This window comes from Pelmatolapia mariae, linkage group LG9 (genome assembly GCF_036321145.2).
Source record: "Pelmatolapia mariae isolate MD_Pm_ZW linkage group LG9, Pm_UMD_F_2, whole genome shotgun sequence".
Lineage (NCBI taxonomy): Eukaryota > Metazoa > Chordata > Actinopteri > Cichliformes > Cichlidae > Pelmatolapia > Pelmatolapia mariae.
In genome coordinates, this window is record NC_086235.1 from 25,722,046 (window position 1) to 25,749,340 (window position 27,295).

At 38.5% G+C, this 27,295-nt stretch overlaps 2 protein-coding genes and 2 long non-coding RNA genes across 7 annotated transcripts; 3 read left to right on the top strand and 1 right to left on the bottom strand.

Moving 5' to 3' along the window:
* The first annotated feature begins 1,774 nt into the window (after positions 1-1,774).
* On the top strand, positions 1,775-10,731 carry LOC134634157 (uncharacterized). Its single transcript, XM_063483220.1, has 15 exons — positions 1,775-1,850; positions 1,959-2,342; positions 3,388-3,693; positions 3,787-4,047; positions 4,118-4,199; positions 4,329-4,345; positions 5,338-5,588; positions 6,292-6,364; positions 6,667-6,726; positions 7,252-7,635; positions 7,952-8,257; positions 8,365-8,625; positions 8,881-8,956; positions 9,463-9,505; positions 10,336-10,731. Exons 1-15 carry the CDS (start codon positions 1,775-1,777, stop codon positions 10,567-10,569), a joined length of 2,814 nt encoding a protein of 937 aa, XP_063339290.1. The 3' UTR covers positions 10,570-10,731.
* Positions 10,732-12,282: 1,551 nt separating this feature from the next.
* LOC134634846 (uncharacterized) lies at positions 12,283-18,095 on the top strand. Of its 4 annotated transcripts, XR_010094894.2 has the most exons (6): positions 12,305-12,593; positions 13,396-14,457; positions 14,705-14,766; positions 14,842-14,904; positions 14,989-15,048; positions 15,131-15,369. It is a non-coding gene; the product is annotated as an uncharacterized LOC134634846 (long non-coding RNA). The 4 variants fall into 4 exon arrangements; XR_010094895.2 differs by adding an exon at positions 17,251-18,095 and having other exon boundaries at positions 12,283-12,593; positions 13,396-14,904; positions 15,131-15,262; XR_010094896.2 differs by having other exon boundaries at positions 12,283-12,593; positions 13,396-14,904; positions 15,131-15,262; positions 15,345-15,382.
* Positions 15,535-16,916, bottom strand: LOC134634847 (uncharacterized). Its single transcript, XR_010094897.1, has 3 exons — positions 16,037-16,916; positions 15,840-15,951; positions 15,535-15,759 (listed from the first exon to the last, which is right to left on the bottom strand). It is a non-coding gene; the product is annotated as an uncharacterized LOC134634847 (long non-coding RNA).
* A 4,847-nt stretch (positions 18,096-22,942) lies between the features above and the next one.
* LOC134634666 (B-cell receptor CD22-like) lies at positions 22,943-26,968 on the top strand. Its single transcript, XM_063483985.1, has 7 exons — positions 22,943-22,985; positions 23,209-23,592; positions 24,708-25,013; positions 25,121-25,375; positions 25,792-25,876; positions 26,433-26,472; positions 26,664-26,968. Exons 1-7 carry the CDS (start codon positions 22,943-22,945, stop codon positions 26,883-26,885), a joined length of 1,335 nt encoding a protein of 444 aa, XP_063340055.1. The 3' UTR covers positions 26,886-26,968.
* The last annotated feature ends 327 nt before the right edge of the window (positions 26,969-27,295 follow it).

Sequence of the window (27,295 nt, forward strand, 5' to 3'; positions counted from 1 at the left end):
ATGTTAAAAAGAAAGCACTAAGGTGTAGAAAAGAGTACTTGTATAGATGGGTAAAAGAGGTAGGTATAAAGTATTCTGAGTCCTCAAATAGAGTAGAAAATTGCTATATTAGAATTAGTCAATTTATCATTTACTTTCATTTCTGTGCTAATGACTTAAAGCTGTATCTCCCCTTAAAATCTCAGGATTCGCTAGAACCTCCCAAGACCCCACTGTCAAGATACTAATGAGTGGATGAGGATGACTAAGACTTCCTTTAGTTAAACAGTGGAAAAACTGAAGTTATCATCTTTGGTCTTTCCAAATTTAGCAGCTTCTTTGAAAGCAAATTAGGTCACCACATATTATTAATTCTCATTCAAGACACACGTGTTATTCTTGACTCTAAACTTTCCTTTGACAAACAAATCTGTTCTGTTGTCGAAGATAGCTAAAGATAGGAAAAAGTCCAAAACTTTATTGCATCTGGATAACTGTAACTCCCTATACCCAAGTCTCCTCCAATCTCTTTTGACATCTTTGGAGATAGTATGAAATTCAGCAGCAAGACTGTCGTTGACTCCAAAAAAATATAAACACCATTCCAGCCCTGGCCTCACTGCTCTCCATTTTAGAAGTCAGTTTAAGATTTTATTTATTGTTTCTAAGGCTCTTAATTGGCATCTGCATAGCACCAGTCTCATTCATTCGCATTCTCTACATGTCCTAGGGTCACGCCTCAAACTAAAAGATATCAGAGCTTATGCAGTCACTGCTCCACATTTGTGGGATCAGCTGCAAGTTGATTTTGAAGTCTAGCCACAGAAATCCACCTTTATTCTCCAGCCCACAGAGAAAGGGCATGTGTGTATTAGTATCCTAGATTCCTACAGTTTTAAAAAATAATTTGGTGTTGTTGCTCCAAACCAGGCCTCACCATTTATTTTTACACAGACTTTCATAATGAGACACTAAAAAAACATTCTTTAATGAGATGAAATGGATCTTCATCTCAGGGCATGCGTGACGTAGACTGACCAATCAGGCTAACATGTAGCTGCAAAAACTTTGCATCTTTGGAACTGATTTTAAAGAAGAAACATAAATAAATGACTAAAAACACGAGTTGACATATTGCAAGATATTTCTAGCACTTGTAGCTGTGCTCTTATCAGAAGAAAGCAGAAACTGACTGTGGTAACACAGTGACTGTATGACAAACAATGAAAACCACGATGACAGGAAGATGAAAATTGTCCGGTTAGCTAATAATGTACTGGTTTCTTATGTTGGTGTGCAGCTTAAACAAAGTTTTTTTTTAATGTATGTATTGTGCCCTATATAAAGAAGGCACAGCTTATAAGACTGCTTTGTGATTTTTTGATTGCTTTAGTGCAGAATTGCATTCTTCCAGGTCATCATACTGAGTCCCAAAATGTGTTTTTATTTTACAAAGGGAAATTTGTTCTTTCACTATTTCCCCTTAGCAGCTGAAATCCCAAAGTTGCTACACATTTACAGAAATATTACAAGACCTGATTGTTTCTGTTTTTGATAGGTGGAGTGTGTATAAGTGCGTGTATGATACTTTTACTTCTTATCATTTTAAGCCAAAAAAGAGATCCTTGTTGGTTTGACTTTCAGGGTAAGTAGAGTTTATACATTATCATATTATATTGTGAAAATGATATTCCTCCTGTGGATAAATATCAATGCCTGAATATATCACTATGTACAAAATATGTAAATCTATGAATTTGTCGACCTGTTGACTGAGTTGTGTTTGCAACGTCAGATGACGAGTGTCATGGCAGCACTGTGTGTGAACATGCTGAGAACCAACATGTTACTGAGTATCTTCATTCTTTCAAGTGAGCTGTTTTTATTTCAGAGACATTACTCCAACATTTGAACATCTGCATGCATGCTAATATTTTCCACATTATTTTAATCTAGACACTAAATTCCTAAATTCACAGGCGCCTTGGCTGCTTGTCCTGAGGATTCAGCTTTACTCGTCACTACACCAGAGCAGATGGAAGCACTGAGTGGATCTTGTCTCCAAATCCCATGTAACTTTAAAGCTAAACCAGAAAAGGCTTTTAATGGGAGAAGAGCAGTTGTTGGAGTGTGGATTAAAAGTGACAGTAGACTTTTAATAGATCCAAAAAATGTGATCTTCAACAGTAGTGGAGCAGTTAGCATCTATCCAATGAGTATTACTGGGAACCTGAGTCAGAGAGACTGCACCACTCTGTTTTCTGATTTATCCACCAAGTACACAGACACATACTTCTTCAGAGTAGAGAGTGACGCATTCAAGGCCACAGCTTACTGTGATCGTCTTCAAATTACAGTTAGAGGTAAGAGAGTTTATAATAAATAACAAATTATATTATTTATATTAGAGTAGATAGAGGGAAAATGCTGTGCTGGAGTCATAACCAAGAAAAGAACTAGGTATAAATGTGTAAATCCAGAACATATATCTATTTATTTAGATGACACCACCTCGACTTCACAAAGAGTGTTTGTGTTTGTTGTACCCTGTCCCAATGCGTGTGATTGGCTGGAAAGAAATATGATCCACACTTTACAGCCCTAAAATGAGCCCACTAACGTTATAATAATAATCATCAAATCTCAGTTGTAGAAAAGAGATTGCAGTTTAAAAGTAAGATTTCTGGTGGTGTGACAGCCAATATACTGTATTCCAAAGCAATGTGTCACAAATCTCAGCATCAACAACTGACAGCAGAAATGTACTCAAGTGTTTCAGCACAGAGCTTTCTCCAGAGCATGTGAGGTGCAATAATGAAGCTCGATTATATATTTAAGAGTAGATTTAATATGAAATGCAGCACTCTGCACTGTGCCTAAATTGTTTTCACAGGGACTGAGCACAAGTACTTATTTGCTTCAAATCTAGGCTTATAAGATGTATCAATGCAGATGGCCATCCTCAATGATAGGTTTGTATTTTTAAAAAATCCACAGGAAAATGAAGGTGGTTTGAGTACTTGAGTAAAACGTAGCTTTTGTCGGCACAATAACATCATGACTGCTGAAGATCCAATCACAAAGATTTACAGGGCGAGTTCAAAGAGTGGCGTGAACTGAACCACCATCCCTGAGTAGCTTTAAAGTATTTTTCCTCAAAATAATCAAAATTGGTTTATTTTTCCACTTAGCACAATGCTATTTTTTGAGATATTATTGTTCCTAATTATATATTATTAATGACTAATGTAATGAGATTACACCTCTTTGCCAATGAGTCCTCAAAGCACCAAGCTTAAAAACTACACACTTGTAAGTAAAGAACTGTATTTGCATGGTTATCAGCCTCATGTACTAAAATCCAAATAATACCTGTATTAATTTGATGTGTCTGTTGTGAAACCACAGATTCTCCTTGGAGGCCCAATATTACAATCTCAGGTGATCTGAAGGAGAAGGAGTCTGTCACTATAACCTGCTCAGCTCTCACTCCCTGTCCACACTCCCCTCCTCAACTCACCTGGAATCTCCAACAAGACTCTCACAACAAAATAGAGGAAAACACAGATGGAAGCTTTACAACTAAAATCCAGCAGAACATCACTCTGTCAGACACACATGATGGAAAGAAGATCAGCTGCTCTGCCAGATATCCTGTGAACCAAGGAAAAGACACCAAGTCAGCAGAGACAGAAGAGACTCTCAGTGTTTCATGTAGGACTTTAAGGCCTTATCTTTTAGAGAAAACCTTAATAAAGAGCCTCCTCTCTCCTTGTGCACCTTTATTCACTCCAAATTCTCTTCTAGACCCTCCCAGGCTGATCAGTCCCACTGGTCCTGTATCAGTGGGCAGCATGGTGACTCTAACCTGTTCCTGCCAGGCAAACCCTCCTGTTGACAGCTATGTCTGGTTCATGACCAGTGGTGACAAACTGGAGATGATCAGAGCTGACACAAAGGTTTACAGCTTTGAGGTGACCAAACTCGATCGAGACAGATTGTTTTACTGCGGCTGCGGGAATCATCTGGACATCCAGATATCAGCAGGCAGTCAGCTGCTGTTTGAAGGTAAAAACAGGAATTGCATTTGTGAGGAGTCATTTTCCATGAAGGAGTTGACTGTGCTGTCATATTACAGGTGATGAACACTGGGGGAAAATGGCTGTAATGAAGACTGTGGGAATCATAATACTTGTCAGCACACTGGTCATCTTTGAGTGGTGAGGCAGCTACATACCAGTGTGTAATTTCAAATGTATTTACATGAGTTACAACATTAATTATAATGTAACCAAAATCAAATGAGAAGCTTTCCTCCTTTCTAACTTGTTTCCACCTTTTTCTTTCAGCTGGTTTAGATCGAGACGTCCCAACAAACCAGAGGCAGAAAGATAAACAGGGCTTATAATCTAACAACTAAAGTGTCTGCAAGTCTCATGAGGAAGTAAAACCTAAGGAAGTAAAAACTTAAAACATCCCTGCATTTACTACCACGGTTAGCAAGAAACTAAAGCTTGTACAAGTTTCTAAAATTCTCTGTTGTTTTAATGGTAATACAGAAGAAAGGTTTGAATACTAGTGTCCTCACAGCACACAGCATACCGAGCCGAAAAGTGCCACAGTGCAGCATTTAAAAGCTAAAGAAACATATATTACCCAATACTGGGTGGCAGAATCCTAATTCCCAAAAAAGCAGGGGACTTTCTGTGTATCACTGATGTGTAAATGTACTTCTTTTTTCTACCATGATGATCAGTTTGATTCATCCACAAAACCACAGAATACACAGAGCACTGGTCATGTAACACTTGAAACTCTTAAAGACAAATTCATATAATAAACAAAAGCACTGATGAAAACAACAGATCTAGTCAATTATATATATTTAGAAAAACGATTCATTACTATAGCTTTAACAATAGCAACAGAGAAACATTATAACCTTCATAGTACAAATGATGAATTAAGTAAATTCTGGACATTAGCAAACTTCTGGATAAAGAATGTGACCTGGATGATTTTGGTTTTCGTGTGTTTGTTCTGTTTTGTGTTTGTCCATGTCATCTTTGAAAAATAAAAAAGTCTTTATTTGATTTCATGATTTTTGACTGATTGCTGAAACCTCTTTTTCCTTTTTAAAGGTGATCACATTGTGTTAGTGAACTGGATGCATTTCACGACATGTAGTTTTAAAGAGAGGAAACTGGAGGTTGAGATTAAAGCTTTCAGTTTTAACCAGTTTTAATCATTTGTGCTCACACATCTTCAGAATACTTGTGTGTATAATTACTGTTGATATTGTAAGGATCCAAGATGGGTGGGGTTTGCTTTTCCTGTTTTTACCCATCGTTTCTTTAGGAACAGGCGTGGCCGCAGTTCTCGGGGTGTTCAGCTTGTGGTGTTTGGCATCGTCTACTACTACTAAGATCGCTCGTCTGTTTACTCCGTTCAGCCCCCTGGAGAACAGCGCCAGGCATGGATTCCTGACTTCGGACCTTCACACCGGTGCTTCATCTGCTTACCTGGATTTCTCCTCATCACCTTCCTGCACCTTTCCGAAACGTCCAGCCACCTGCCCGCCTGCTCCCATTAATCTAACGTTACTGTTTGTGCGCTTATCACCGGTCTCTGTCCTTTTCCTTTCTCCTCAGGTCCTTCTTTTTCACCTGTTTGTACGACTGAGTTGATTTGCGCCTTGGGGCGATTGTGGCTCAAGAGTTGGGAGTTCGCCTTGCAATCGGAAGGTTGCCGGTTCGATCCCTGGCTTGGACAGTCTCGGTCGTTGTGTCCTTGGGCAAGACACTTCACCCCTTGCCTACTGGTGGTGGTCAGAGGGCCCGGTGGCGCCAGTGTCCGGCAGCCTCGCCTCTGTCAGTGTGCCCCAGGGTGGCTGTGGCTACAACGTAGCTTGCCATCACCTGTGTGTGTGAATGGGTGGATGACTGGATATGTAAAGCGCTATATAAATACAGGCCATTTTGAATCCATTCTTATTGAAACATGGCAGAGATAATATAATTTGATGATGTTATTAAATATATAGTGTAAAAGCACAAAACCTTGGAATAACTCAAGTTAGTAAAGAAGTTCTTTGATGGTTTGTAAGTAATTTGAGACTTTAACGATGTTGTAATCTTTGACTTCCTTTATCACAGGACATTAACAGGAAGGACAGATAAGTGACTATTTTCCTGCTTCGGTCAGAGCATCATGTGATGCAATGGCTGTAGCAGCTTTGCAACCAAGCAGGCTGACCTTAGGAAACTTTCTTAAAGAACATGTTCTCCTTCTGAACTTCCTTCTTTTTAACAGCAGTCAGGCTACATGATTCACTGTAACTGTGCTAAAACTCCCTCATTTCTCTGTGAAATCACTCGTTCACTTGGTAAGGAAACATTTCACTGTTACTCTCTAAAACTAATAATTATTTATTCTTTTACTTAAATGAAAGATGCATTAAGTAATTTTAAATGTAATATGTATTAAATTTTACTTAGTGGTGTTGTTGTTTTACATGAACTGTGTGGTTATAGATTCAGAGAGATCACTACTAAGAAAAAATATGTCGTTAAATAGGGGAAGTTCTCTTGTGAAACAACTTTAACAGACTGTTGGTGCTGTTTTAAAACTTCATGTGTGGAATGATTAGATAAACAGATTTCTTTGTGTTTGTGTGTTAAAATGCAGGGAAGAAGTTTGTGAACATGGTGACAGTCGGCATGTTATCGGTTCTCCTCTTTGTTTCAGGTGAGCCGTTTGTTCACTTATATTGAAATCATTTAAAATGTGAATTTTATTTGTAAGAAAAAGTGATCCTACAGCTACTTTTTCCAACTGTTATTGTCCTAAGTTGAAATTGAAATGCTTTAATTGGCAATTTCTCGTTGGTTTGTTTACAACACAAAAATTTGAATGATAACAGAAAAAGAAGTCAAATGACTGAAAGGGTGTAGGTTGAAGCTACAGCTTATAACACCTACACCTTATATAACGGAAAAAAAATAAATAAAGAAAGTATATTAAATCAACTACACTTTTAATGTCTAATTTAAAAACTGAATCATGACAAAAGAAAAAGAAATAAACAGTTACCCTTTATGTCAAATTCAGCTCTAGATGAGCTCTGTTAAAACCTGTGATTGTGTAATAAACACACAGATACAAAAATCTAACTAAATGAATCATTTAATCAAAGATTATGTTTTAAGTCTTGCCGGGACTACAGTACAGTAATAATGTGTGAATGACTTAATCCATGAATTGTATTTACAGCTGCTTTGGCTGATTGTCCTAAGAAAGCAGACCTCATCATAACTGCACCAAAGAAGCTGGAAGCACTGAGTGGATCTTGTTTACAAATCCCATGTAGCTTCAGACCCAGAGAAGGACTGGCATTTATCAGCACAAGAAAAACGTTTGGAGTGTGGATTAAAAATGATTCCAAATTTGACAAAAATCCAAATAATGTGATCTTCAACAGTAGTGGAGCAGTTAGCATCTATCCAATGAGTATTACTGGGAACCTGAGTCAGAGGAACTGCACCACTCTGTTTTCTAATTTAACCACCACATACACAGACACATACTTCTTCAGAATAGAGAGTGAAACATTCAAGGCGACAGCTTCTTGTGATCCTCTTCAAATAACAGTCAGAGGTAATGAATTCTTGCTTTTTCATAGTAAAAGCAAACAATAATTTTGTACTTTTGTTCTTGATTGTTAGATTTTCTTCTATGTCTGCTGCGCATAAATTTTATTACAGTCACAGTTATTATTGTCTTAACTAACAGCCTGAATGGTGTTTATATTTCCTTGTTTATAATGTTCGATCTGCTCTGCTCAGGATGTGATTTCTAAAATTCTCTATGAAATTAGGATGACGAGATCACAAGATAAAGTTTGAATATTTTAAGTATGTATAAAGTGTTGTGTGGTCTTCATTTCTAAAATGCATGTGATGTGAAACCACAGATTCTCCTTGGAGGCTCAATATTACAATCCCAGGTGATCTGAAGGAGAAGGAGTCTGTCACTATAACCTGCTCAGCTCTCACTCCCTGTCCACACTCCCCTCCTCAACTCACCTGGAATCTCCAACAAGACTCTCACAACAAAATAGAGAAAAACACAGATGGAAGCTTTACAACTAAAATCCAGCAGACCATCACTCTGTCAGACACACATGATGGAAAGAAGATCAGCTGTTCTGCCAGATATCCTGTGAACCAAGGAAAAGACACCAAGACAGCAGAGACAGAAGAGACTCTCAGTGTTTCATGTAAGACAATCAGAGTTTGTTGTTGGATCCTGTCAACATATCATCATTTATAGGAAGTCAGCTATTTAGAATGAATAATGAGGATTTGTGTTAATATTCTTCTTCAGTTGCTCCCAAAAACACCTCAGCATCCATCAGTCCATCAGGTTTGGTGTCAGCAGGCAGCTGGGTGAAGCTGACCTGCTCCAGCAGAGCCAAACCTCCAGTCAGCAGCTTCACCTGGTTCAAGAAGAGCAGAGATGGAGCTGTGAAAGTATCTGAAGGAGAGATTTACAGCTTCAATGTAACAGATGGAGGAGTTTATTACTGTGTGGCCACTAATGATCTGGGTATTCAGACATCAGCAGAGATTCATCTTAATATTTCAGGTAAATGTAGAATGATAGATGAAAAGGCTCAATTCTAAACATTGTGTTTAACTTTAGTCATAACAGATTGATCAGAATAATCAGGAATGGGATAAATCTTTTCAGAAAAATGTAGGTAGTCAGCTGCTCATCATGGTTGAACATCTTCACAAAGTACAAGTGCAAACAGCAAGGGAAAGTAAAATAAGGAGGCTGGACATATATGAATGAACACTGAGTATACCGAGCAGAAAGACTTAACATGTGTTTCTTTAGGAGTTGATACGTGGTGGGCTGCTGTTGGAGGGATCATTGGGATCATAACACTCATTTGTTTGGTTTTCATCCTTTGGTAAGTGTCTGTTTCTTAACCCTATTTTAATAATTTTTTTTAGCATTGTGAGTAGCTTGTTCATCACTTTATTTGTTTGTATTAGGTATTTTACAACATTGTCTTATACTTTGCCTAAATACTGTAAATTGTTTCATTTCGGGTGAATGTCTCAGACAAAATTAGAATGTTTTGGTGTGCATTTTGCATTTACATGGTCACAGAAGTAGAATTTAAATTAACATGACATCAAGAATCAAAAGTGAAGTTGGGCAGCTGCTCAGGGTTGCGTCATTCCTGCTGGTGGCCACATGGTGGCAACATAGCACAACATGAGTCCGTTAATGAGTCAGATCATTGTTTCTGCACCAGAGAAACTTCAGGGTTGAGTCATTCAAACTCAAACGTTTCAGGAAAGTAATTTTACTATACTATATATATATATATATATATATATATATAATTATTTCTTTTTTTTTTCTCTTTTACTTGTACAGTTAAGCTAAAAGTTGTCTTGTTCCTTTTAGGCGGCTGAAGTCAGTCAAACATGGAGCTTCCGATCAGACACAGGTGGGAAAACTGAACTTTATTGTGCTTTTAACATGACTGCACAATAATGACTGCAGTCTTTTCAATTCAGTTTAATTTTTTCATATAACGCCAAGCCAGCTTCATGAACAGCTTTATATTGTAAGGTAAAGACCCTACAATAACAGACAGAAAACCCCAACAATCATATGAGGCCCTATGAGCAAGCACTTGGTGACAGCGGGAAAGAAAAACTCCATTTAAGCCAGAAGAAACCTCCAGCAGAACCAGGCTCAGGGAGGGGCCACCATCTGCTGCACCTGGTTGGGTTGAGGGGAGGAAGACATGACAAAGACACCCTGTGGAAGAGAGCCAGAGATTAAACATAATTAAATGGAGAGTGGCGTATAAACGCACAGTGAGTGAAAAAGCAACATAATGGGAATCACCCAGCAGACTATACCAACTGCAGTGTAATAAGGGAGGATTCAGGGTCACTGATCCAGTCCTAAGTTTAGGCTTTATTAAAAAGAAAATCTTATCTTAAAAATCTTAGAAAAGTAGAGAGGGTGTGTGTCTCCTGCATCCAAACTGGAAGCTGGTTCCACAGAAGAGGGGCCTGAAAGCTGAATATTCTGCCTCCCAGTAAGTAAACCAGCAGTCTGAGAACAAAGTGCTCTAATGGGGTGAGACGGAGCCGATTCCTCACTCACATGAAATGCGATTAAACGTCCTGTTTTTTTGTGTTTTACTTGCTTTCAAAGCATCAAGTTGCTACTCTGAAGGTATCAAATTATATCACTGATTGAGTCAAACAGAGTTTTCCCCCAGTTCTTCATTACATCTCAAGTTTGGTGTGCTTGATTTCACAGAGTCTGTCTCTCCAAGAAGCAGCCAGAACAGCAGAAAACGAAGACATCCATTATGGACAGATTGACTTCTCCAAGCAGAGACCCGGACCTTCTTTAGACCGATTGCAGGAGAGCACACAGGAGCAGGATTTGGTGTATTCACAGGTCAAAGTGTGCAAGACTCAAAGCAGAGACAGGCCATCACAGACAGCTGATGGCCCAGAGTGTATCTATGCTCAAGTCCTGAAGAAATGAGTGTGGGAGTGTCTGTTGTTGAAAAATACTCTCTTCTAATTCATTACAAAGAACCCGTTCAGGATGTTCATGTCTGATGAATATATAGTTGTAGAATAGCGCTTTCATACAATATTTCTTTTAAAAAGGTACTTTTGAAGTGAAGTTTGATTAGCTGTTTATCTCCAGTAAAATATTTATTATTATTTTTTATCATTTTGTGTATTTTTGTGTATTTATCATAAGTATCATATATTTTATTTTTAATGTTCCTAAAATGAAGATGATGCACAGTTATTATGTATCAGATTTTCTCTTTAATGGCTTGGCATTCAAGTGAAACATCAAATCTACTTTTGTATTTATTGAGCCAAAATATTGTGTTCTTGGAGGAGAAGCAAAACTGCAAAATGTTGCATGAAATTAGCTTCTTACATTTATTAACCTGCCCAAATTAATTTATCATGTTTTACTCTGAAGTTTTACTTATAACCCACAGTAAATATCACACTAACACCCTCACAATTCCTAATACAATGTTTATTTAAAAAATGGGGATGTGCAATGTTTACTTTATTAGGTACACATTGCTAGTATTGGGTTGGCCTCCCTTTTGCTGGTCTTAATTCTTTGTGGCAGAGATTTAACACGGTGTTGGAAACATTTTGCTTAATTTTGCAACATTTTGTATCACAGCTGCTGTGGAGGGCATTTGAGTACAACTCATTCTATTATAAAAAAACACAATCTGAGATAATCTGAATATTGTGACATGGTGGCTTAGTCTGCTGAATATCTATTACACCACCAACAACCTAACCTGTTATTAGCAAGGATCACTCCATTCTTTCACGATGATCTTCGTGTTGTGCTATCAGAGATGCTCTTCTGTGAGTGCTTATTTGCATAACTTTCAGCTTTCTGTAAGCTTGAAGTAGTCGACCAATTCTCCTCTAATGTCTGGCATCATCAACATGTTTTTTTTCCCCCTGAGAGCAGTAACACTCACTGGATGTTTTCCAGTGAGAACCTTAGAGATGGCTGCGTGGGAAAATCCTAGTAGATCAGAAGTTTTGAAATACTTGGAGCAGACATTCAAAGTCACTTAAATCACCTTTCTATTTCTGATGTCTCCATGCATGAATGCTGCTACACAACTGGATGATTAGATATTTATGTTAACGAGTGAATGTAAACGGCAATACATGGCTTTGTTTGTTAGTGAAAATGAAACACGGTCAGTGAGCCGATGCAAATGTTTTGATGTATGGCTTAACTAGCCGGTACACCTGCAATATCATTATATTTCTGTATGTGACATCTGTACCCTAAACCTATGGAAGACCACAAGAGCCACGCGCATCGAAATAAAAATTTCTGTGCATAAATAATGAATTGTAGAATAAATTCTGCAATTGTAAATTCATTTTTGAATTCCAATTTAATAAACTGCATTTCAAAATCCTTTTTCCAATTGCAATTTAATAAATTGCATTTCAAAATCATTTTTTCCAATTGCAATTTAATAAACTGCATCTCAAAATCCTTTTTCCAATTGCAATTTAATAAACTGCATCTCAAAATCCTTTTTCCATTTGCACTTTAATAAACTGCATTTCAAAATCATTTTTCCATTTGCACTTTAATAAACTGCATCTCAAAATCCTTTTTCCACTTGCACTTTAATAAACTGCAGTTCAAAATCCATTTCCCTTTCCTGTTCGCTCCGGGATTAGGTGCTGGATTAGCTGCTGGATTAGCTCTTCGATTAACAACTTGCTGGAGGCTATTCAAATTAGCCACACCGTGGGATGTAAGGAGCTCTCTGATTGGTTGGTCAGACACAGGCTGTCTGCCAGCCTGGATTTTTCTAGCTCATAGCTTCGCCCTGCTACGAAGCGTGTGTGCTTGTACAAAGGCCGTTCAGCCTCGGGATTTACACTCGGCTCGACACGGATATGTGAAGAATGAAGGGACCCTGCAGCGAAACGGAGAGCCAACCTCTGACTGAGTGCCTGTCTACACAGTCTGACCACCTGTTGAAGGTAAGGTGCTAACGTGGCTAACGCTAGCATCACCGCACGTAGCCCCGTTATTTTAAGGTCATCTTAGCTTATGAAAGTTTTACGTCGCAGCTATATGAGCTAGCTACGTGTTTTGTAAGCTGCTGTGCTCTTCACAAATAAAGCTGGAAGCAGCTCAGACTATTAGAACCAGCACTGAGGCCTGTTACATTTATACAGTGTTAGAGCAATGGCTGCAACCTACAGCCTTTAAACTAGCGATTAAAATGCTGACAGTAAACTCGTCAGTCCAGATGTTACCACATTACTTTGTGATACTTAGAGTTAAAACAACTGAGACAGGCTGATTAAAATAACAGCTGTCAGTTCTCATTCCTTATATCAAGACTGGAGATCGCACTACTGATTTCAGTTCATTTAATATGTGAGTGCACAGATTCATTCTCAACTGGACATAAACGATGATCAAAGGTTGTATATATGATGAAGTCATCAAATCCCAGCCTCTAACACAGTGCGCTGAATCTTAGCTTTGGATGTCCAGTATATTCTAAGCATTCACTGAACCTACAGTATCTACACCTGTGTGGCAAATGTGTGGTCACAGACACAGATAATGAAGTTTAATTATTAATACAATATACATCATGAAAAATGAAAGCTGAAATTGATTCAGTTTAGTACTTTTCTCTGTATGCTCTGTGATTATAAAGGCCTTAAATTCTCTGATATATACTGTAAATGATTTTCACAGAGGTCTTAAAGTACTTAAATCACTGCTGATAGTCTGGTTGTTTATATTTTCACGTTTTTGTGTCTGTAGGGCTATTTGATGACGATTTGGACTCCTCTGGGAGATGAGGACACACCCACATCTGTTCCATACTGCAACCATTGATGGTGTTACAGCTCTGAGGCAGCTTTAGGCCATCAGATGCACACACTGGAAAACCAGCACCTGGGCCCTGTTTCAGAAAGCGAGTTTAGAAAACTCAGAGTTAAAAATGATACTCAGGGTTGAGTAACCCCGAACTGTCCAACTCGGAATATTCAGTTTCAGAAAGGCTGATAACAATTAGTTCAATCAACACGGAGTTGCTTTAACCCCAAGTTAAGCGCGCGCACGAGGATACGTAAAGCCCTGATTAGTGGAGCACAGATTAAGCGAGGCACCATGGAGATGGAGGGAAAGAAGGCGCGGTCAATGTATTTTACAGCGCTTGAGGCCGAAATTCTGATGGCAGCATATGCCAATAACATGCAAATTTTGCGGAAAAAAAGTAACACAGCCTCAGCTGCAAAAGAAAGGGAGCATGCATGGCAAAACATAGCCGACAGAGTCAATGCGTGAGTGTTAATTTAAACATTGATCTAGGGATTTCCACCTATTTAACACGTTATTTTATTATATTTCATTTTATTTTTTATTTTATACATTTTATTTTGTGATGTGATGTGAGCGCAGGTGCAACCCAACAGGCCCCAAACGTTCCTGGCAGCAAGTAAAAATGAAATATAAAAATATAGTCCAAACAGGTAAGGTGTAATTGTATTATGAGCCATAGTGCTTGGTCTGTTTGTCCTATGTAAATCAATTGCAGTTAGAGGCTACATTAATTTTCTTTCTGTAAGCACTTATTGAAATTATCTGAGCACATTACAAGTACATATTTGCTTACTCTGTATGCTCAAATGTGACCCGTTATAGCCAACAGAAAAAAAGCGGAGGCCCGAAAAACAGGTGGGGGTCCTCCACCACCACCACTCACAGAGGCTGAGCAGTTGGCCCTCAGCCAAAACAGTGGGCGCCCTGTGGCTGAAGGCATCTCTGCGGGGACATCCTCTGAGTCAATAACCCCGCAAGACACAAGTGCCTACATAAGAGGTAAATTCAAAATAATACATGATGTGCATACATCCTTTCTTCACAGTCACCTTTGCAGTGCACTCTTTACCATAATGAATTATTTTGTAGTGAAGTTATTTTCCTACTGATTTTGCCTTCCCTCAGTCTTGGTTGTCTTTGAGAGCATAATGACAATGAAGTGTAAGGTTATTGGTATATGTTTGTTAATTGCCATTTGGTCCCCTGTAAGTTATAAGTGACCTGTATAAACCTCATATTCTATCAGTTGATGGTGATGGTGTACTGCATCTGGTGCAGCCTCCTGTTGAGCCAGACCAACATGCAGTTGTGAGTACTCTTAATACTCCACAGATTATATGAGTTTACAGTAGAACAGCAATGTTGTTAATGTCTTTACTACAGGAAAATCATGAAGAGACATTGACAGCTGTTACAGAGGAGGAAGCAACAGAGACACTTTATGAGGTTTACATCTTACAATGGAAAATATAACAATTGAATAAAATGTGGTACTATAATAAAACCATGGACTTTCTATGTCTCTAACAGAGTGATGATGGAAATGCAGAGGAAGAGGGTCCAGCCACTTCTCCAACAAACCTTTCCTCAGTAAGATGTTCAGCACTGATTTACGACCAACCTAAGTAGGCATGTACTATGAATGTCAATGCTATTTTCTGTGTTTCAATAGCTCCCTGTAAAGCAGCTGTACAAGACCTATTTGATCAAGAAAATAAAAAAATGCGACTTGGAAATGGAACACTTCAAGCAGCAGATCCAAAAGACCAAGATTGAGATTTTACTGCTGGAACATCAGTTAAGGGTGGGTGAAGTGGTCAGAGATGGACGAATTATTTCAGTGTTTGAACAACATAATAATATACTTATTAATACTTTGTGTACAGGAAATACAGGCGACCAATAAAGACAGTTGAACAAAAAATCTGTTTATTCTTCTTTAAACATGTTGAGGTGATGGGTCAAAGGAAATGATTGTGACATATGGTGTCTCTGACTGCTCTTCCATCTTGTATGTCCGTGGGAGGGTCAGGATGTTCATGGTTTGGATCACTGCTGAAGTTTGGTTCAGAAGGACAGTGTTCTCCTCTAATTGTGGCAATGTTGAAGGCACTGGAACTGTTTGAAGGCACTGGAACCGGGCCTTAAGCATTCCGATAGTCATTTCAACTCTGGCTCTTGTCCAGCAATGAGCCAGATTAAATCCCTGCTGTGGGCCCGGTTCAGGGTCAGGGTACGGGGTAAGCAAATAGGGTAAACATGGATACCCCCTATCACCAAGCAAGTAGCCAGTGAACTCTCCTAAGACAGAAGGATACACTTCAGTTCAAATGTCCCTGCAGCAATTGGTCTTTATATATTTTAAAGTATTTTCAACTCACCATGTCCAAATTTTGTGCTCAGTGTACATTCACGAAAAATTTGTGAGTCATGAACAGAGCCTGGCCACTTGGCTTCCACATTTGTGATAATGTTGGCAGCATCACACATGATCTTCACAGTGCAGAGAACACAAATTAGCATCCATTACTATAATGAAATAATTTGTTAGTTTGAAATGCTACAGGGAACTATGTACCTGTACATTAATGCTGTGGAAAGACTTCCTGTTCACATAGACTCCTTCATTTACTGAAGGAGCAATGATTGGAATGTGAGTGCCATCTATACAGCCAATCACGCCTGGGAACCCTGAAAATAAATGTAAAATTTAAGTAGTAGTTCAAGTATCACCACATCATGAATTAAGTTTTGTTCATCCTGATACCTGCAATTTTGTGGAATCCCTCTTTGATATATCTTGTGGGTCTATGACCGGGGAACACCACAAACGAGTACAGGAGACGTTTCAGTGCATCTGTAACATTCCTGACTGCCCGACAGACGGTAGCCTTGGAAACGTGCTCAGCGTCACCAATATTATACAGAAAGCTCCCGTTTGCAAAAAAACGAAGTGCAATACAAATAATATGTACAGAACTGAGAGAATGTCCGCGATGTGTCACATGAGCAATATAAGGCCTGAGGATGTTATTCAAATATATTATAGATTGTGCTGAAAAACGGTAACGTTTACACAGAAAATCATCAGGAAATGATAAAATGTCCAAACGCGCTCTAATCACTCTCTCCCGGCGGAGAGCTCTGTGGAGAATTTGGGCTTCAACATCTACTGGCTCTTCAAGGAAGGGGCACGCCATGTCTGACACTTCCTACAGTCAGGTTTCCGACAAAGAGGCGGAGAAAGTCAGGGTTAGTTGAAGTAAACCTGCTAGGGGGCAGGTTAGCTTCACGGAGTGTGTCGTCATAGTAACTGACTCAGAATTAATCTAAACTCGCTTTGTGTAACCGAAAACCCAGAGTTTTCGTTAACTCAGGGTATACTTACTCAGAGTTTGCACTAAACCGGCTTTCTGAAACAGGGCCCTGGACTTCATGCAGGAGAGACGGCCTCAGTGATGTAGGTTTATAAGCGAGTTCAAACATTTCTGGCCTCTTATCACTTAGATTTTGAATGCATTTAAAGCAGGAACTGCACACCTAGCTGTCAAAAGTTTGGCAGCATGAGTACTGTAAAGTTTTGTAGGGTCCTTGTTAAAAATTCCACAAGCACCACACCACATTTGTCATATATAGTTCCATTTTGTACAGTACATTTTTGAAATTTTATATATATATATGTATATATCTCCTAGTTATCCACTTGTCAGTAATTTTTGAGTAAATGGATGTCACTGATAAATCAGTGGTGATTCACCTGCAAATGTTTTTAACAAACTTTGTTTTTTGTAGAATTCATCAGCAGCTGTGGAGAGATACATTTGAATATCTTCTGGTTCCACTTTTCCTTACCTGGAAGCTGAGCATTGCTGATTTCTGACAAGGACACAAACCTCAGCACTTATCATGGGTGTTACATCCTCCGTGCAGCAATTCCAGGGAAAATGAGAGAGCAACGATCACTCATTAAGACCAGCCAGAAATCTGTCCCTTTCTGGCAGCTGTGAAAACTTCCAATAAGAAAGTTTGCATTCTTAGAACAATGCTGGGTCGTGTGTGATGTGTCATTATATGAGGATATTACATTTTGCCTTAATTCTGCTCAATTAAGTGTTTTGATCGTTGATCCAATATGGCAGCTTTGTGTTGTGCTGCAAGTTAAAACTCATTGTCCTCATGAGCACAGCATCTAACAACTCTCCTTAAAAAAGTCAATTGACTTTAACTGGACACAATGGTTTCCAGTGGGAGATACATTCATCACTCATCCGTGACACTGGAGAAGTCACCTGAGTGAGTGATAAAACAATTTTTCATGGAAAATCCAGAGGAACTAAACTTTGTTGTTGTTTCTTTGGGCTCAATTTTGCCTGAGGCTGAAATTGAGCCCAAAATGTTTTCTTCTTTCAGAAGAAAACATGAGGACTTCTTTCAGAAGAAAACATTTTGCCAATAATCAGATAAAAAGATTGTTGAACCAGGTGGTATTCTCTGGAGTTTAAGACCAAAACTGAACTCAAACAGTGAATTGACATTAGACTGGAATTCATAAGATGAATAGAAATACTGCTGAAGCTGAATGATACACACACACACACACACACACACACATATACATATATATATATATATATATATATATGTGTGTGTGATCTTTGTTTTCTCCAATTCACCAGGTCTGTAAAGTTCAGTATGACTGTGGTACATGATACAAAAGAATAAATACAGAAGAATAACAACTTTATGTGAATAACTTTACTCTTCTTAAAAATAACTCATAAAACAAGTAAAAGTACAAATGTGTACAAGTTAGAGACTTCCTCAGTAAGTTTACACTCTTTTGGAGTGATTTTAATTGTGTGTTAAAGAAGAAAGAGATTAGGAGGTAAAGTAGAGGATGCAGAGTCCATCACTGAGGCCGTCTCTCCTGCAGGAAATCCAGGTGCTGGTTTTCCAGTGTGTGCATCTGATGGCCCAAAGCTGACTCAGAGCTGTAACACCATCAATGGTTGCAGTATGGAACAGATGTGGGTGTGTCCTCATCTCCCAGAGGAGTCCAAAACATCATCAAATAGCCCTACAGACACAAAAACATGTGAAAATCTAAACAACCAGACTATCAGCAGTGATTTAAGTACTTTAAGACCTCTGTGAAAATCATTTACAGTATATATCAGAGAATTTAAGGCCTTTATAATCACAGAGCATACAGAAAGTACTAAACTGAATCAATTTCAGCTTTCATTTTTCATGATGCATATTGTATTAATAATTAAACTTCATTATCTGTGTCTTTACCACACAGGTGTAGATACTGTAGGTTCAGTGAATGCTGAAATTGCACTGATTAGAATATACTGGACATTCAAAGCTAAGATTCAGCACACTGTGTTAGAGGCTGGGATTTGATGAATTCATCATATATACAACCTTTGATCATCATTTATGTCCAGTTGAGAATGAATCTGTGCACTCACATATTAAATGAACTGAAATCAGCAGTGTGATCTCCAGTCTTGATATTAGGAATGAGAGAACTGACAGCTGTTATTTTAATCAGCCTGTCTCAGTTGTTTTAACTCTAAGTACCATAGAGTAATGTGGTAACATCTGGACTGACGAGTTTACTGTCAGCATTTTAATCGCTAGTTTAAAGGCTGTAGGTTGCAGCCATTGCTCTAACACTGTATAAATGTAACAGGCCTCAGTGCTGGTTCTAACAGTCTGAGCTGCTTCCAGCTTTATTTGTGAAGAGCACAGCAGCTTACAAAACACGTAGCTAGCTCATATAGCTGCGACGTAAAACTTTCATAAGCTAAGATGACCTTAAAATAACGGAGCTACGTGTGGTGATGCTAGCGTTAGCCACGTTAGCGCCTTACCTTCAACAGGTGGTCAGACTGTGTAGACAGGCCCTCAGTCAGAGGTTGGCTCTCCGTTTCGCTGCAGGGTCCCTTCATTCTTCACATATCCGTGTCGAGCCGAGTGTAAATCCCGAGGCTGAACGGCCTTTGTACAAGCACACACGCTTCGTAGCAGGGCGAAGCTATGAGCTAGAAAAATCCAGGCTGGCAGACAGCCTGTGTCTGACCAACCAATCAGAGAGCTCCTTACATCCCACGGTGTGGCTAATTTGAATAGCCTCCAGCAAGTTGTTAATCGAAGAGCTAATCCAGCAGCTAATCCAGCACCTAATCCCGGAACGAACAGGAAAGGGAAATGGATTTTGAACTGCAGTTTATTAAAGTGCAAGTGGAAAAAGGATTTTGAGATGCAGTTTATTAAATTGCAATTGGAAAAAGGATTTTGAGATGCAGTTTATTAAATTGCAATTGGAAAAAGGATTTTGAGATGCAGTTTATTAAATTGCAATTGGAAAAAGGATTTTGAGATGCAGTTTATTAAATTGGAATTCAAAAATGAATTTACAATTGCAGAATTTATTCTACAATTCATTATTTAAGCACAGAAATTTTTATTTTGATGCGCGTGGCTCTTGTGGTCCTCCATATAAACCTAATTTCAGGTAGTGGATGTTAACATGCTGCCATTAGGCATACTCAACTAAGGTACTGTAATTGTAATGTTACAGTTTCATAAACAGAGGTGTGTTTTGTGCCTTCATTTAAACTTTCACAATTTTCATGATTGTTACAGTTTCTTTATTGACCTGGTCTTTTATGGTCTGCTTTGACCTCTGGTGTGCCTTAACACCACACAGGCGGAAAACAGTTGGTAAGCAGGTTAAAAGGTCTGTGTGCTTCATTCTTGTAGACGATTTGTCATATAGTAATCAAGAAGATGTGACAGATAATGATAAAAGTGAAGAGAGGAAATGAGAAAAAGTGAAAGATGATGAGAGGACAGACTATGTTAGAAATGTGTTAGATGACGACAACAAGAGCAACAAGGCACATATATCCTTAAAGGTGCAAGTAAGAAGTGTTTAACTATAAAGTAGTAGACTGCTGTCCTGCATAAATGTTTAAGAGACTTTGTGAATCACAGTGCCGCCGTCTGTCACGTGGTGTACTTCATATTATTCCTTTACCTTGTTGCCTTGGAAACACTTTCCCCGCGACTACTTGGAATAATTATGTTATGTTATCACAATCACATTTTAAGTCTAATAAAATTTAGTTTAAGTTGAATAACTGATACTTGGTCAGAAGTGGAGTGACTATATTATATTTTCTGGACTGGCAAATACAGGAAACTAAACCAATGACTAAACCAACATGACACACACCAGACAAGAGACTACCAAAGTAAAACAGGAAGCACTGAGACGCAGACTAACTCACACAACATGACACGGGAGCTGAGAGGAAAGAACACTCAGGAGGGAAACAAGATGGACTAGGGAGATACGGAAGGAAATAAAGAGGGGGATGCAGAAACAGTTAAGGGAGATGAGACACAGAGAAAGAGAGCGAGGGAGCAATGAACTGAGAGAGGGAGAGAAACATGATTAGCAGGGGAAACATGGATAAACCTGACAGACAGAAGGAGTCATGCAAATGAAGACGAGGAGGGGGAACATGGGAGCAGAAAAGGGAAAGAGACATAAGGACACAGGGCCACATAAAAACAAACACACAGAGAGGGACACAGAGGACAGAGACACAAGGGGAACCTAATGGACAAGGAACCAAACAGAGAACAGAAGAAACTCAAAACAGACAAAACTAAAGACTACTAATGAGCCTAAGACAAACCATAATATAAAAATGACACCAAAACACAAAACACTGGGTCAAATGACCCAGATACATGACAATTCCTTTATAAACTTATGAACTGTATAAATTACACAACAACGTTAATATTGATATTTTCAATGTTTTCTGATGTTTTACAAAAAGAGGATTATTGCTTATGAGACGGTTCAATAAAGTTCATAGTGTAAGTCACCTGTCTGTCATGGGTAGGGAGAGGACTCAGGTGCAGACTGGACTTCAAAGTTCAATTCGACAGTTAATTTACACAACACCAAGGGGGGAAAGATCCAGGAGTCCAGGGGTGATTCGGCAAGGGAAAGGTCCTCTCACACACACTTGTGCTCCACCACATAAATCCACACACCAACGCGCTCATAATCCAAAGCAGGAAAGTGGGCAGCAGGTCCAGGGAGAGTGTTCACAAAGAGAGATAAATCTCAATAGGCAAACTCACTCATGAAATATTACAAAAGCTAGAACCTAACACAAACGTGTCTCAAACAATCATCCAGCGATGACAAGAGCCGAGCCCCAGCCTTAAATAGCCATGGAGTAATCATTGAGGAATTAGAGCCAGGTGTGTGGGCCAAAGGCAGGAGCCCGCAGTGAGCCCCGCCCAGGTAGAGCGACAAGGGGGAGAGAAAACAACCATAACAAATGTAGCCTCACGGGGCCGGCTGGGCAAACATAAGGACTATGACACTGACGAGCTCTGATGATATGAAGGAAACTCATTATGAACACAGAATAACCACAGCATGTGGAGACATGAGATTTGAAATGTGAGTGGATTTCAAACTGTGCAGACTGATGCACATAACAAACATTTTTATTAAATGTGGCCATTGAACATTTCTTACTGGCTACCCTAATTACTACAGATTACTGCTAATGACTTAATTATTAACTTAAAAAAATCAGATGATGCTTGAGTAGTATGGCTCAAGAAATGAAGGAGTTGAACAGAGACCCCTTATTCGTATGTCCCCACTGGCTTGAGGCCCCAGTGGTGTTAAATGGGGTCTCCGTCCATGTGTTCAGCTGCTGTTGGGGTGAAGAACTGGTTTTCTGCCTGTATAAAGCTGTGTGTCATCTGCAGGAGGAAAAGACAGCACAGGTGGTTTTGATATTGTTGCAAATGAGTAATCACCAACTTAGTATTGATGATTCAGTATTGATTAGTATCTGAGGTTTTTTTAGAGGGAGAAAGTCACACTGATAATGAAGAAGTCTCTGACCTTACAAAGCCAAATATGACACTTGGTATTACAGCCAGCAATATCTCACTTCCTCTTTCAGCAGGTTAGAAGCAGGAAGGCCAAACATAGTGTATCTTGTGGTTTAGTCTGTGGATATCTCAGTGCTTACTTCTTTCTGATATGATGATCACTAGTTTACACGGTTTATTGTAATTTCACTCTAAAACTGTGAGACTAAACTGGGACTTGTTTGGTAAGGAAACATTTGATACTTTTATTTAATGAAACTAAAGCTTTCATTTTGTGATTCTTCTTTTAGTGCACTGACAGTTTTACTCGCAAAAACAAACCCTGTTGTATTATTACTGTTTTTATATTTCATTTCATGCTGTTAATAATGGTTCCTTATGAAAAAAATGACAGCTCCTACTGCACAGAGGAAGTCTGGATTATGAATATGTTTTAAAGAATAATGTATAATCTCTTCAAAATCCATAATTCAAATGATTAAATATCTGATGTGTGTTTGTAATTCAGGGTTTCAATAAGTTCCTGTGTGTGAACATGGTGACAGTCGACATGTTGCTGATTGTCCTCTTTGTTCCAGGTGAGCTGTTTGTTCAGTCATTCACAGACATGGAGTCATTTTACAATCTGAACTTTAACAAAGAAAATCTGAAAGGCCAGTGAAGATAGAGTCAACAGCTAATAATGACACTGTATTTACAGCTGCTTTGGTAGACTGTGCAAAAGAAGCAGCACTCTCCATAACTGCACAATTTGTTTAATATTAATGTGTGATTGGATTAATCATTATATTGTATTTACAGCTGCTTTGGCTGGTTGTTCTGTTAAAACAGCACTCTCCATAACTGCACCAAAGAAGCTGGAAGCACTGAGTGGATCTTGTTTGCAAATCCCATGTAGCTTCACACTCAAAGAAGGGCAGACATTTAACAGCACAAGAAAAACGTTTGGAGTGTGGATTAAAAATGGTCCTAGATTTGGCAAAAATCCAAACAATGTGATCTTCAACAGTAGTGGAGCAGTTAGCATCTATCCAATGAGTGTTACTGGGAACCTGAGTCAGAGAGACTGCACCACTCTGTTTTCTAATTTAACCACCACATACACAGACACATACTTCTTCAGAGTAGAGAGAGAACCATTCAAGGCGACAGCTTCTTGTGATCCTCTTCAAATAACAGTCAGAGGTGAGTGATTTTTTTTAAGTTTTAATGTTTAATAACAAAATGACAATAACCCGCATTCAAATAGTTGCTCTCTATTCTTTGCATACAATATCTCTTGAAGCTAAAAATAGCAATGTAGGATCAGTGATTGTCCTTACAGATTATTCATGTGTAGCATAAAAGTCTTTCCAAAAAAGTCAGGCTGTAAAATGTAAATAAATGAATGGATGCAGTTTTCACTATTTTTAAAAACAGGTTTGGTCAGTTAAAGCCGGTTTTAATCTCTCTCTCACTTCATGTTAAATAAGTTCACAGGAATGGACTTTTCTGTTTCCAGCTCTACTGATGTTTGATAGAACTGTCTATGTTCACTGCAGTTTGACCTGAAGGCATGAAGATCATTTTTACAGATTTTTAAAGCGTGCTTAGATATTCCCCAACTTCTCCCATTCCCTTCTCCATTCCATTCACATATTTATGCTGACAGGCTTCACTCCTTTTAGGTCCATGAATGTTTATAATTAAACTTGTTATTTGTTAGATATGAAAAGATAACAAAACAAATTGTGGCGGGGCATGGTCTGCAGTGCCACTGCAGGGGAGGCAGACGCATCTGAGAGGCATCTGCAATCACGCCTCGCTGGCTTTAAAATCTGTGCTGGGTCCTGAGAGTGGTTTTTGGTGATATGTGCGGCTCGCAGCTGTAGAGTTGCAGCCGACTGTGTACAGCACCCGTGTGTGCTGTACACAGTAAACACTAAATACCTAAACATGTGGACGATTCTACTGTGTGATTGTTAGACAAATATCTTAATGAGGTAATCTGAAATCAAAATCAAGTAAAAAAAATGTTAACAATGAAATTTATTCCATTTGAATAAAGTAAATTACAAATGATAATATATATCAAATAAAATATTTCTAAATTAATACCAAAGCGCTGCAACAGCAAACGTGACAACAGAGTGGTTCGTAATAACAAGTGTAGTGTGCAGTACATTGCAGTATACTGGATTAGTGTATGTTAAGTGCAGAGTTTAAATAAATAAAAGAAGAAATGATTCTACATTAGACAGATATAGTGTATTATATATTGTATTTATTTGTATGTATTTGCAACATCTTTGAAACCACAGATTCTCCTTGGAGGCCCAATATTACAATCTCAGGTGATCTGAAGGAGAAGGAGTCTGTCACTATAACCTGCTCAGCTCTCACTCCCTGTCCACACTCCCCTCCTCAACTCACCTGGAATCTCCAACAAGACTCTCACAACAAAATAGAGGAAAACACAGATGGAAGCTTTACAACTAAAATCCAGCAGACCATCACTCTGTCAGACACACATGATGGAAAGAAGATCAACTGCTCTGCCAGATATCCTGTGAACCAAGGAAAAGACACCAAGACAGCAGAGACAGAAGAGACTCTCAGTGTTTCATGTAAGACAATCAGAGTTTGTTGTTGGATCCTGTCAACATATCATCATTTATAGGAAGTCAGCTATTTAGAATGAATAATGGGGATTTGTGTTAATATTCTTCTTCAGTTGCTCCTAAAGACACCTCAGCATCCATCAGTCCATCAGGTTTGGTGTCAGCAGGCAGCTGGGTGAAGCTGACCTGCTCCAGCAGAGCCAAACCTCCAGTCAGCAGCTTCACCTGGTTCAAGAAGAGCAGAGATGGAGCTGTGAAAGTATCTGAAGGAGAGATTTACAGCTTCAATGTAACAGATGGAGGAGTTTATTACTGTGTGGCCACTAATGATCTGGGTAATCAGACATCAGCAGAGATGATTCTAACAGGTAAACACAGACAGCAGCACAAGAATCAACTATGGTAATAAAATGTATGCAGAATTATGATTAACAGGTTTGGATTTAACAAAGAAAGTTTGGTGAGAATAAACATATTCACAGAAATAAGAGCATTGCAAACAGGTTGTAAGAGCTTAATCGCGTCCTTCTAAAATTCCAGTGCAAACAGAGAAAGTAGAAATAAAGTGCTAATAATACATCATTGCACATTATCTTCTGCATATTTATTTTTTTGAAATCAGGAATTGATCTGACAGTGAAACCAACTTTGATTAAGGGTAAGTAGATTAAAACAGATACAGCACCTTGAACCTCATAAGTTACTTTAGATAAGCCTCAACACAGTGACAAACATGATATTTAATAAAATGTTTTTGTCACTTGTAACTTTGTTATATCTGTAGTAACAGAACAGCCTTCATCATGGTGGGCTGCTGTAGGTGGGATCAGCGGGATCATCATATTCATCTGTATGGTTTTTGTGTTTTGGTAAGACTCACATTAATGTGAAAATATTTAATTTCTTTTCAGTTTTCTTAATTTCGTGTGTTCCCCAGATGTGTCCTCTCTGCCTTGATTGTGTAGATATTTTCAGATTCTTCAGCCTCTGTTCTTTGTTACATCTTCGTCGACTATTTTTACATGTTGCGTGCTTTGTGTTCAAGTTCCCTCGTCTAGTTTCTAGTTTTAGTTCCTGGTCCTAGCCATGCTGCATTATAGTTTTGTATTTTGTTCTCAGGTATATGAATTCCAGTAATAAAGCTGCCGTTCAGTTCACTTTATTCTCTGAAGTCCTGCACTTGGGTCCGTGTTCGTGCTTCCACACAGCTGTGACATGACAAGATGTTATGTTAATTCATTCTTCCTGAGTTTCTGAAAATTATAGTTTTTTCCCCTGTGAGTGTCTAAGTTATGTAGTTAATTCCACACTTGTCAAATCAACATAACTAAACTTGTAGAAAATGTTTCAGGCAGATTGCTTTGGAGATATTTTCTTATTATTACTTCTGAAAACTTAAGAGACCGTCTATATTTTTTTTTATAGGCAACTAAAATCAGCACATCGACCTTCACATCAGACATGGGTAGGAAAACTAATTTTTTGTTGGTAATATGATTGCAGTTATTGAAACTGCACTTAAAAAAAGACAAAGGCTTGCTGTGGCTGTTTTTTAAAAGCATATTTATTTCTTAGTGTCATTTCATCATATCATCAGCAATTTTTCAAGAAACATTTCTTCATTACATTTCAAGTTTGGTGTATTTGATTTCACAGAGTCTGTCTCTTCAAGAAGCAGCCAGAACAGCAGAAAATGAAGACGTCCATTATGGAGAGATTGACTTCTCCAAGCAGAGACCTTCTTTAGACCCAGTGCAGGAGAGCACACAGCAGCAGGATTTGGTGTTTTCACAGGTCAAAGTGTGCAAGACTCCAAACAGCTTAACACAGACATGTGATGGGCCAGAGTGTATCTACGCTCAAGTGCAGAAGAAATGAGTGAAACCAAAACATGACAAAGAAAACGGAGGATCTTTTCTCTTTTTCTGAATATATCAAATATGAGAAGACTGTGTAATTTTCATCACTTCACTGTGTTTTTAGCAGACACATAAATGATCTTTTTTAATGACATATCAATGTTTAACAGGAGAAATGTGACGTTCATGGGCGTTGTTAACTGTATTATTGTAACTGTTCTAAAGATGGTCTCATTTTACTCAAACTTTTATTTTGTTATTTTTCTTTTACTGCACTGACATGTAGAGATCTTATTTACCAGTTTTTAGATTTTGAGTTTTACTGTTTTAGTTTCATTCAGAAAAACCTGAACACCGTTGTGTTACCATAGTTTTTATACGTCAGACTTTTTGAAAATTCACAGATGTTAATCACTTGTGTTAAAATAA